The sequence below is a fragment of the Balaenoptera musculus genome, chromosome 8 (assembly GCF_009873245.2).
Source record: "Balaenoptera musculus isolate JJ_BM4_2016_0621 chromosome 8, mBalMus1.pri.v3, whole genome shotgun sequence".
NCBI lineage: Eukaryota > Metazoa > Chordata > Mammalia > Artiodactyla > Balaenopteridae > Balaenoptera > Balaenoptera musculus.
The window spans coordinates 109,922,977-109,933,680 of record NC_045792.1 but is presented as its reverse complement, the minus strand read 5'-3'; the positions used below and the strand labels follow the sequence as shown (position 1 = coordinate 109,933,680).

The 10,704-nt window shown below is 51.1% G+C and overlaps 1 protein-coding gene across 1 annotated transcript; it reads left to right on the top strand.

Annotated features, from left to right (window-relative positions):
• The first annotated feature begins 7,582 nt into the window (after nt 1–7,582).
• Nucleotides 7,583–10,704, top strand: DRD4 (dopamine receptor D4). The gene is made up of 4 exons (XM_036861784.1): nt 7,583–7,852; nt 9,448–9,560; nt 9,632–10,380; nt 10,502–10,704. The coding sequence occupies exons 1-4, from the start codon at nt 7,583–7,585 to the stop codon at nt 10,702–10,704; spliced, it is 1,335 nt and encodes a 444-aa protein (XP_036717679.1).

The window sequence follows — 10,704 nt, the reverse complement described above, 5'->3', positions numbered from 1 at the left end:
ACTTCTAAAAAATTAACATACTGTAAAAATTGAATTTCAACACATGTACGGATCCGTGTAACCACCACCATAATCAGGATACAGAGCAAGTCCATCACCCCAAAGAACTCCCTCCTGCTGCCCTTTGTGGTCACATCCACTGCCCTGAGTGACTTCAGTCACACCTGCTCGAGGTCCCCAGCAGTCACTAGCATAGAAGGACAGACCCGGGTGGAGCCGAGGCAAGGAGAGGCGGGCTGTGTCCTGCATGTGCACGGCACAGAGGGTTTTGTAACTAGCTGCCTCCATCACGTCTGAATGGCTGTCGCCAGTTGTCTCTGCTGCTCAGAATCTCTCCAGAGACAGTCCTGGCCTGTGTCCTCCACACCCACGTGTGGCTGCCTCAGCGTTTCCTGCTGAAATGCGACAGGTAACGAGGACCGGACCCTGATGGGAACTGGAGCAGGAATGGACGGGTCCGCTCACACCTTGCCTCGTTTGGACCCTACTTTGAAACACACAACACAAGCTACATGACAAAACGCCACGTTCAACCCACAGATTTCAGGGAGAGCCCCAGGGATTTCCAGGATGTCAACCCTGGCTGGGTCCTCGTTACAAACGCACAGAAAACAGTCAACGTATGTGAATAGCTATTTGAAGCCTCTAATCGGACATCACTCTGTGTGTGGGATCCTAATAATGGCCAATTTCAGGATTCAGGGTTCTGAGGAAGAATATGCAGCTTTATTTTTTCACGGTAGGACATAGGAGGGAGCATTTTCGAAGCAGAAGAATTTCTCTCACTGTGACACAGTTTTAGTCTCTGAATACTAAAGCACAGAAAATATTCTCTACTCTTTTTGTTTGTTTGTTTTAACCAAGATTTAAATGTCAAGTTTAAGTTAATTGTATCTACTCTTAGTTCTACATTAGGAGTGTCATAGGAGGGTATTGAAAATAATTAATTTCTCTCAAATCTACGACCACTCTGCTCTTCCCCGCCTTCCACAGAACTGCACACTCCAGTGTGACTTAAGTTATGTTTGGCTGGGTGCTTTCACAATGTCAGCCTGGGACCCACGGTAATAGAGTGCAGCCTTTCTGTGGCCTTAATGAACATCCCCTCTTAAAGACTGGAAAAAGAAAAATAACTTTTCTTATTATAGAGAATTAAAAACATACAAAAGTAGACAAATGCCCATGTACCATTACTCAGCTTCAACAATTTATGATAAATCTTATCTATCCCTGTTGATTTTCTCCATTTTTTTCAAATTAATTTTGGAGCAGATTTCAGAACTTGTATCATTTTACCTGTAAGGATTTCAGCATGTATCTCAAAAAGTTAAGGACTGTCAATTGAGATCGCCAAGGGAGCCCGTTGATCAAACGAACCTGAGTTAACAAACCCAACCCAGAAAGAGCATGGTCTGAGAATGGCTCAAGGGGTGTCGTTATCAGGCTTTGGGATAAGGGCGCAATTGCTCTAAGAAGGGTCCTTCAAAGCAGGAAACTGGCCAGGATTGAGAAAAGGTTGTAAATAGTTTAGGGCTGGTGAACACAGGGAGACAGCATTCTTAATATTAATATGGTGAAACTTACAGTGTTTTCCTATTTCTTGTCTCCTGCTTAATTAAGATAACAGCATAATATATGGGAGATAACCCCATATATTACCTCCCAAAGCATCGTTATTTTATGTTCCAGATATAGATCTGGAATTTATGTTGCACATGGTGTTAGGTAGTGACTGAGTTTCGTTTTTTCTATGCGGCTGTCCAGTTGTCCAGCATTAGTTACTGAAAGACCATATGTCTCCACTGCTCTTCAATGTCACTGTAATTGTGAACCAACCATCTATGTGCACTTAGGTCTAAGTCCACGCTCCCTGTTATATGCCATCAGTCTGATTGTCATCCTTCGTACTGTCTTAGCTACAATGCCTCAATTACTTCACTATCTTAGTTACAGTACTTTTATAAGTCTTCATAGCTGACAGATCAAATCTGTTCACCTTGTTTTTCTTCAAGAGTGTTTTAGCTATTTTTGACCCTCTGCATTTCCATGTAAATTCTAGGAGCTACTTGTCAAGGTTTACAAAAAGATACTGTTAGGAGACTAATGAAAACTTCATCAAATTGTTAGATCAATTTTAGAATTCTATGAAATTGTGCTTCTGAATCGTGATTCCCCAATGACGAGTGACGTAGGGCATCTTTCACGTGCTTCTTGGTCATTTGTGTACCTTCTTTGGAAACCATTGCAAATCCAAAGTCATGAAGATTTGCCCCTATATTTTCTTCTAAGAGTTTTATAGGTTTATTTTAATTTTTATTATTTTTCTTGTAAGACTCTTTTTTTCCCACCATACCATGCAGCTTGTGGGATCTTATGTTCCCAACCAGGATCGAGCCCAGGCCCCCGGCAGTGAGAGCACAGAGTCCTAACCACTGGACCGCCAGGGAATTCCCAATTTTATAGTTTTAGATCAAATATTTTAGACTTTGATTCATTTTGAGTTAATTTTTGTATATGATGTGAGGTAAGGATTGAACTTCATTGTTTTGCATGTGGATGTCCAGTTGTTCCAATGCCATGTATTGAAGAAACTCTTCTTTCCCCATTAAATAGTCTTGACACCCCTGTTAAAAATCAGTTGAGCACACCAACACGCCACAACTAGAGAGAAGCCTGTGCGCCATAACAAAAGATCCTGCGTGCCGCAACTAAGACCTGACGCAGCCAAAAATAAATAAATAAATATTTTTAAAAAAGAAAATCAATTGATCACAGATGTATGGGTTTATATCTGAACCCTCAATTCTATTCCATTGATCTTTATGTCTGTCCTTAACACCAGTACCATATTGTTTTGATTCCTGTAGTTTTGTAGCAAGTTTTGGAATCAGCAACTGTGCCAACTTTGTTTTTTCCTTTTCAAGAATGTTTTGGTTATTTGGGTTTCCTTGCAATTCCATATGAATTTTAGGGTTGGATTTTCCATTTCTTAAAAAAAAAGTCACTGGAGTTTCAATTGGGAGCGTATTGAATCTGGGGATCATTTGGTGAGAAAAGACATCTTAACAGTATTAAATCTTCCAATCCATGAACATTAGATTGACTTATTTATGCCTTCTTTAATCTCTTCCAGCAATGTTTTCTGGTTTTCAGTGTACAAGTCTTTCACCTTCTTGGTTAAATTTTTTACTAAGTATTTTATTCTTTTTGATGCTATTTCAAATGAATTACTTTCTTAATTTCATTTTTGGATTGTTCATTGCTAATATATAGAAATATAACTGATATTTATATGTCAGTCTTATATCCTGAAACTTTGTTGAATTTGTTTGTTAGCTCTAACAGGTTTTTTTTTTTTTCTTCAGTATTTTCTATACATAAGATCATGCTATCTGCAAATAGAAATAGTTTTACTTTTTTCTCTCCAATTTTGGGTGCCTTTTATTTCTTTTTCTTGCCCAGTTGCTCTGGCTAGAACTTCCAGGACATGTTGAATGGAAGCAACAAAGGTGGGTATCCTTGTCTTTTTCCTGATCTCAAGGGAAAGGTTTCAGTCTCTCATCACTGAGTATGATGTTTTGTGTTTTTCATATATGGCCTTGATCGTGTTGAGGAAATTTCTTTCTATTCCTAGTTTATTGAATCTTTTTATCATGAAAGTGTGTTGGATTTCATCAAATGCATTTTTCTGCATCAATTGAGATGATTAAATTTATTCCTCCATTCTATTAATGTGATGTATTACATTGATTGAGTTTTGTCTGTTGAATCACCCTTGCATTCCTGGGATAAATCCCCATTTGGTCATAGTGTATAATCCTTTAAAAAGTGCTGCTGGATTTGGCTTAATCATATTTTGTCGAAGAGTTTTAAATGTATATTTATAAGGGATACTTATCTGCAGTTTTCTTTCCCGTAGTATCATTACTGTTGAGTTTTGAGAGTTCTTTATGTATTTTGTATACAAGTCATTTGCTAGAAATGCAATTTGGTGATATTTTCTTCCATCCCATGACTGAAAGTTTTTAATTTTAGTGAAGTCCAGTTTATCTACTTTTTTCATTTGTAGATCCATGCTTTTGGTGTCATGTCTAAAACTCCTTGCCTAATCCCTGGTCACAAAGATTTTCTCCCATCTTTCCTTCCAAATTTTTTATAGTTTTAGGTTTTACATTTAAATCTATGATTATATATATACCACTTTGCTGTAAACCTGAAAATAACACAGTATTGTAAATCAACTACAGTGAAAGAAAGAAAGAAGAAGAAAGAAAGAAAGAAAAAGAAAGAAAAGTCATCCAGATAAGAAAAGAAGAAATACAATTGTCTCTATTCATGAACAAGATCATTATCTATGTAGAAATCCTGAAGAAAACCAAAGGGAAAAAAAAAATCCTTGAACTAATAGTGAGTTTAGCAACATCAAAAGATACAAGGTCAATATACAAAACTCTGTTTCTGCTCATTGGCAATGAACAACTGGAAACCAAACATTTTTTAAGTACCATTTACAATCGTACCAGAAAACATAAAATACTTAGGTACAAATCTTATAAAATATGTGCAGGATCTGTATGCTGAAAAGTACAAAATACTGATGAAAGGAATCAAAGAATATCTAAATAAATGGAGAGATATACTATATTCATGAATTGGAAGACTCAATATTGTTAAGATGTCAATTTCCCCCAGTCAAATTCCCAGCAGGACTTTTTTGTAGATATAGACAAGCTGATTCTAAAATTCATACATACAAAGGAACTAGAATGGTCAAAACAATTTTGTGAAAGAACAAATTTAGAGGACGCACACTACCTGATATTATGACCTACTATAAAGCCACAATAATCAAGACTGTACTATTGTTGAAAGGAAAGACATTTGGATAATGGAACTGAATAGAGAGTCAAGAAATAGCCCCACACAAATATGATCAAGTGCTTTTGGACAAAAGTTCAAAGGCAATTCTGTGGAGAGAAAACAGTATTTTCAACAAGTGGTACTGGGATAACTGGACATCCATAGGCAAGAAAAATCAATCAATCAATCAATCACCTCAGCTCATACCTTACACATAAAAAAAAATTAACTCAAATACACTGTTAGGAGAATGAAGAGACAAGCTACAGTCTGGGAGGAAATATTTTCAAATTACATATCTGACATTTTCCCCCCATTTTAGTGTGCAATGACATGTCTTTGTGATTTTTTTTGGGGGGGTGCCTGTGCCGCACGGCATGTGGGATCTTAGTTCCCTGACCAGAGATCAAACCCGTGCCGCCTGCAGTGGAAATGTGGAGTCTCACCCACTGGACCGCCAGGGAACTCCCTCGTTGTGATTTTTATTGTCATGTCCCCGATGGCTAAGGACGTTAAGCACTTTCTCATGTGCTTATTTGCTTATTGACCATTAGGATACCCTCTTTTGTAACGTGGGTACAAGACTTTTACCTTTGTTAAAATGGGATTGTCTTTCTTTTCTTGTTGATTTGACAGAGCTCTTTATATATTCTGGATCTGCATCCTTTATCAGAGATCTATATTGCAACTATATTATATCCTTTCCCAGTCTGGACTACCTTTTCACTCTTAATGGTGGCAGATGTCTGAGGACCAGGAGAGACCCAAAGCAGATAGGAGGCTAGGCTGGACTCACCACTTGGCACCCAACCCAAGATCACAGAGCCAACCCTGCCTTAGGTTTTTGTCTTGTGAGAAAAGAAACTTCCTGCCCTAGTCACTAGTATTGTGAGTTCTCTTGCTCAAGGCTTCAGAAGGGAAGGAAGCCTGCCTGTTCCTTTACTGATCCACATGAAAGGGATGGAGGTGTTGAATGCAACTCAGACCTGGATGCCCATCTACACCACGTCCTGCACACACCTTTCCTTTATCAGACCTCAAGTGATTTTGCCCCTTATGAGTATATCATGACATCTGTCTCTTCAGAGTCCTTGTTTTCTCTTTAATACACACACTGCCAGTCCATCAAGCTGGCCCCTGTGTCTCCTGATGTCTTTGAAATCAGGATCCTTGATTCCTGGCAGCACCTCTGCGCTTCGGGTGCATCCTGAGTTTTCTGGCCCTCCCAGGGTGGAGGGAGTCACAGATGCAAACGAGGGGCCAGGATGTGCATTAGATGGTCCCACCGAGTGATGCAGCTACATAGCCCACTTCTTGGCTCCGTTAGTGACCAGGCTGCGGGTCACAGTAAGTCCATAATGAAAATTCTCACCGTACATTTTCCTTGCACGTTCTTTCTGTTCACTTTTATAATCTGAGAGAGACGGTCTGGGCTGACCTCTCTGTCATGCACAGCCATCTTTGCCAACTCTGTGTCCCATGGATACAATGCAGTCTTTCCTGCATGGGTCTGGGACCCGGTACCCAGAGCCCCTCAAGCTCCTACAGTCCTATGTTGGCAGGTGGAGGGTGATGGGCACATGGGGCCCCAGGCTCATCCTTGGCAGGGAGGGAGGGAGAACCACCCCCAGTGCTCCAGGGAGGCCCGGGGTCTAGTGAGTTTGTAGGAGTGGAGGGTGCAGGTTGAGAGGCTTCTCATTTGGGGCTTTTCTCTGTGAAGAAGGAAGCGACTCAGGTAAAACATGTCTGAAGAGCACGCAGAACTCTGGCAACTGCTAAGCCCCCTGTGGGCTTATCATGGCCTTTCCTCCTGTTACGGCCTTTCAGGCTCTGTGGGGTGAGCTCATTTTCCAGGCTCAGAGGGGTGCACAGCTTGCTCAGGGTCACAGGCTCGGAGGTGATGGAGCCGGAATTGAGGCTGACCACTCAGCCGCTGGGGGGAAGGTGAAGCGTCAGGCAGTGGATGTGGGTGGAGGAGAGTGACTGAGTGTGGTCCAGACTGGTGGAGAGGCTGCTTTGGGTGGGGGGAGTGCACGGCCCCTGGTTGGGGTCTGCAATCATTGCGGGGGGACGCAAAGGGGCCCAAGAGGCTGGGTCGGGTGGGGTGTAGAGGGTGCAAGGGTGAGCATGGAGTTGGCACCGCCGATCATCAGGGGGCCACAAGGGGGGAAGCTGGGCTTGGTGGCCTGAAAAGATTGTCCTCCCCAGACGCTTGAACCGGATGGAGTGAGAAGTGGCTCCACCTCCGCCTCGAGGGCCTCCAGCAGGATCCCTGGGGAGGCGACGCCCAGCTTGGGTCCATGTAGGGACGCGGGGGCTCTCTGGGGCCGGGCGGGATGGCGCTGGCATGGGCGACAGCGAGTCTCGAGGGATGGTCGGGCCGACCTTGCATTCCCGTCGGTTTCTCGGGGCTCAGACCAGCGCGTCGCCCCCCAACCCTTCCAGGCGCAGAGCGGTGCTGGGCCCGCCCGTGCCAATCGCATCGCTTCATTCGGGTCGCTTTGGGCCGTTGCATTTGTCCACCTGCCCGTCTCTCGGAGCGCAAAAGTCCAAGATGGGCAAAGACTGGATGCAACTTAGAGCGCCCCGGGGTCCATCGAGCCGGGCGGACAGGGCGGGACTAAGACCAGGCTGGGCGGGCCGGAGGGGCGGGGCTCCGGCTCCCGACCTGGGCACTGTCCGCGGTGCTGAGCGCCCGCCGGGGCGCGCGGGGCCGTGCGCCATGGGGAACCGCAGCGCCGCGGACGCGGACGGGCTGCTGGCTGGGCGCGGGCCCGGCACGGGCGGCGGCGCGGGGGGCCCCGGGGCGGCGGCGGCGCTGGCGGGGGGCGTACTGCTCATCGGCGCGGTGCTCGCAGGGAACTCGCTCGTGTGCCTGAGCGTGGCGGCCGAGCGCGCCCTGCAGACGCCCACCAACTACTTCATCGTGAGCCTGGCGGCCGCCGACCTCCTGCTCGCCCTGCTCGTGCTGCCTCTCTTCGTCTACTCCGAGGTGAGCCCGCGTCGCGACCGCACGCGCACCCTCACCTGCTCCCTGTTCCCTGTGCCGAGCCACACCGAGGACCCAGCGTGACCCTGCCGCTTGGCCTCTCAGGAGCCTCGAGCTGGGCGCCGCGCCTGGTCCCAGGACGACCGGAGCCGCCAGCACCTCCGAGCCTCACTCCCCTCCCCCATCTCGCTGTCCAGCTGCCCGCTTTGCTGTCTGTCCGCCCTCCCTCTTCTGCCCCTCTCTCCTCTTCTCCCTTTCTGTCTTGGTGTCTGTTACCCAAGAGATGCCTCTGTCCTTCAAGCAGAGACCCCAGAAACAGGCGACTTTGGCAGTCCAGCCCCCCACTCAGCCCCCTCAGCCGGGTTCCACTCCCCCAGGGGAGCCTGCTGGACGGACAGGCAGATTCAGGCTTACCCCCATGCCGGCTCCCCCTGGGGCACAGGGACACACACGCCACTGCACGAGGCTACACCATAGCCAGGCAGGGCCACAGGTGCGCACACACCAGCACGCTCCAGGGCAGGAGACCCTCACTCACGCACCGACTGGGCTCCCAGCAGGAGGGACGCTCAGCTGCCAGGAGCTGCAGGGCAGCGGGCACAGCTGGAGCGAGGGGACACCCGGGCCTGACAGTGGAACCAAGGGAAGGTGCAGGTGTGGGGTCCAGAGCCCCTGCCAGAACCTGGGTCCAGGAGCCTCCGGCCCCAGAGCAGGTCTGGCCCTTGGGTCGGTCCCCCTTGGTGCCAGCCATGTCCACTCTGCAGTTTGGGCAGAGAAAAGCTGCTTAGGGCTGAGTTGGGGACACAGCGTCCTGGGCTATGGGGGAGGGGAGGCTTGGTTTTTCTAAGGTGGACACAGTGAGTCTGGGCAGGGCTGGGGCAGAGGCTAGCAGGACAAGGACAGACATGACCTGCCGCTCCCCCCGAGACGTCACAATGACAGCTCTTAAGCTCCTAATCGCCCCAAATCAGCAGGAGGGGATTTAGAGGGGGACGGCTGTCTGCTCCTTTGCCCTTGGTGGGACCGCCGGGCACGGTGCCGGGGACTTTACTTTGTAACAATGCTGTGGGTGCCATCCTCACCCTCTCTTACGGGTAAGGGGACAGGAGTGAAATGACCCGTCTAGAGGCCCAGAGAGTGAGTTTCCGCAGACACCAACTCTTAGCTGTCTGCGGGGGCGGGGGCGTGGATAGGGGTGCTGGGCTCACACTCTAGGGCCGCAGGGTCCCCCCCTGCGCAGGGAGGGGCCCCACGGTACCCTGAGCCCCACAGCATCAGAGACCACAGTCCTCAGGTGACTATGCCCCCCAGGATCCCCCCCCAGCCCTTTCTCAGCTCTAAGAGAAAGGAAGTGGGGGCGCCTCTTGGCGCCCAGCTTGACGGGCGGGCAGGACTGCCCAGCTGCCTCCGGCTCACTCCCCTCCCCTCCCCTCCCGTCCCCTCCCCTCCCCTCCCCTCCCGTCCCCTCCCCTCCCCTCTCGTGTTCAGCCCCCTCCGCTCCGGGACCACTGGGGGTCAGAAAGACAGCTTGGGCAGGCGGCTGGGGGAGGGTAGCGTCCTGTGTCTGTTGTTGCTACGGGGCCCCTCCCTGCGCGCAGGTCCGGGGTGGCGTGTGGCTGCTGAGCCAGGGCCTCTGCGACACGCTCATGGCCATGGACGTCATGCTGTGCACGGCCTCCATCTTCAACTTGTGCGCCATCAGCGTGGACAGGTAGGCCGCCCCCGCCGCCCCGTGCCCTGTGGGCCGCCCCGGCCCCGCCGCCCTCACCACGCTCCCCGCAGGTTCGTGGCGGTGGCCGTGCCGCTGCGCTACAACCGCCAGAGCCGCGGCGGCAGGCAGCTGCTGCTCATCGGCGCCACGTGGCTGCTGTCGGCAGCGGTGGCGGCGCCCGTGTTGTGCGGCCTCAACGACGCGCGCAGCCGCGATCCCTCCGTGTGCCGCCTGGAGGACCGCGACTATGTGGTCTACTCGTCCGTGTGCTCCTTCTTCCTGCCCTGCCCGCTCATGCTGCTGCTCTACTGGGCCACGTTCCGGGGCCTTCGGCGCTGGGAGGCAGTCCGCCGCGCCAAGCTGCACGGCCGTGCGCCCCGCCGCCCCAGCGGCCCCGGCCCGCCGCCCCCCGACGGCATCCCGGCCCCAGACTGCATCCCGGCCCCCGACGCGACCCCGCCCCCCGGCGGCAGCCCGGCCCCCGATGCCGCCGTGCGCCCGGACGCCATCCCGGCCCCAGACTGCATCCCGGCCCCCGACGCCACCCCGCCCCCCGACGGCAGCCCGGCCCCCGATGTCGCCGTGCCCCTGGACGCCATCCCGGCCCCAGACTGCATCCCGGCCCCCGACGCCACCCCGCCCCCCGACGGCAGCCCGGCCCCCGATGCCGCCGTGCCCCCCGACGCCACCCCAGCCTCGGATGCCGTCGTGCCCTCGGACGCCATGCCGGCCGAACCCCCGCTGCGGGCCCGCAGGAGGAGACGCGCCAAGATCACGGGCCGGGAGCGCAAAGCTATGAGAGTCCTGCCTGTGGTGGTCGGTGGGTACCGGCCGGGGGACGTGGGCGGAGGGGAAGACTGCAGCGCCCGGGGTGTGAGGCGGCGCCCGGGGCGGGGGGCGTGGCAGGGAGCCGCTCACGGCAGCCCCAACCCCGCCCCCAGGGGCCTTTCTGCTGTGCTGGACGCCCTTCTTTGTCGTGCACATCTCCCGAGCGCTGTGTCCCACGTGCGCCGTGCCCCCGCGGCTGGTGAGCGCGGTCACCTGGCTGGGCTACGTCAACAGCGCCCTCAATCCCGTCATCTACACCATCTTCAACGCCGAGTTCCGGACCGTCTTCCGCAAGGCTCTGCGCCTCTGCTGCTGA

Coding starts and splice junctions, on each gene's coding strand:
- DRD4 (XM_036861784.1), top strand. CDS start 7,583: ATGGGGAACCGCAGCGCCGCGGACGCGGACGGGCTGCTGGCTGGGCGC. Junction 9,561..9,631: donor TGCGCCATCAGCGTGGACAG/GTAGGCCGCCCC, acceptor CGCTCCCCGCAG/GTTCGTGGCGGTGGCCGTGC. Junction 10,381..10,501: donor AGTCCTGCCTGTGGTGGTCG/GTGGGTACCGGC, acceptor CCCCGCCCCCAG/GGGCCTTTCTGCTGTGCTGG.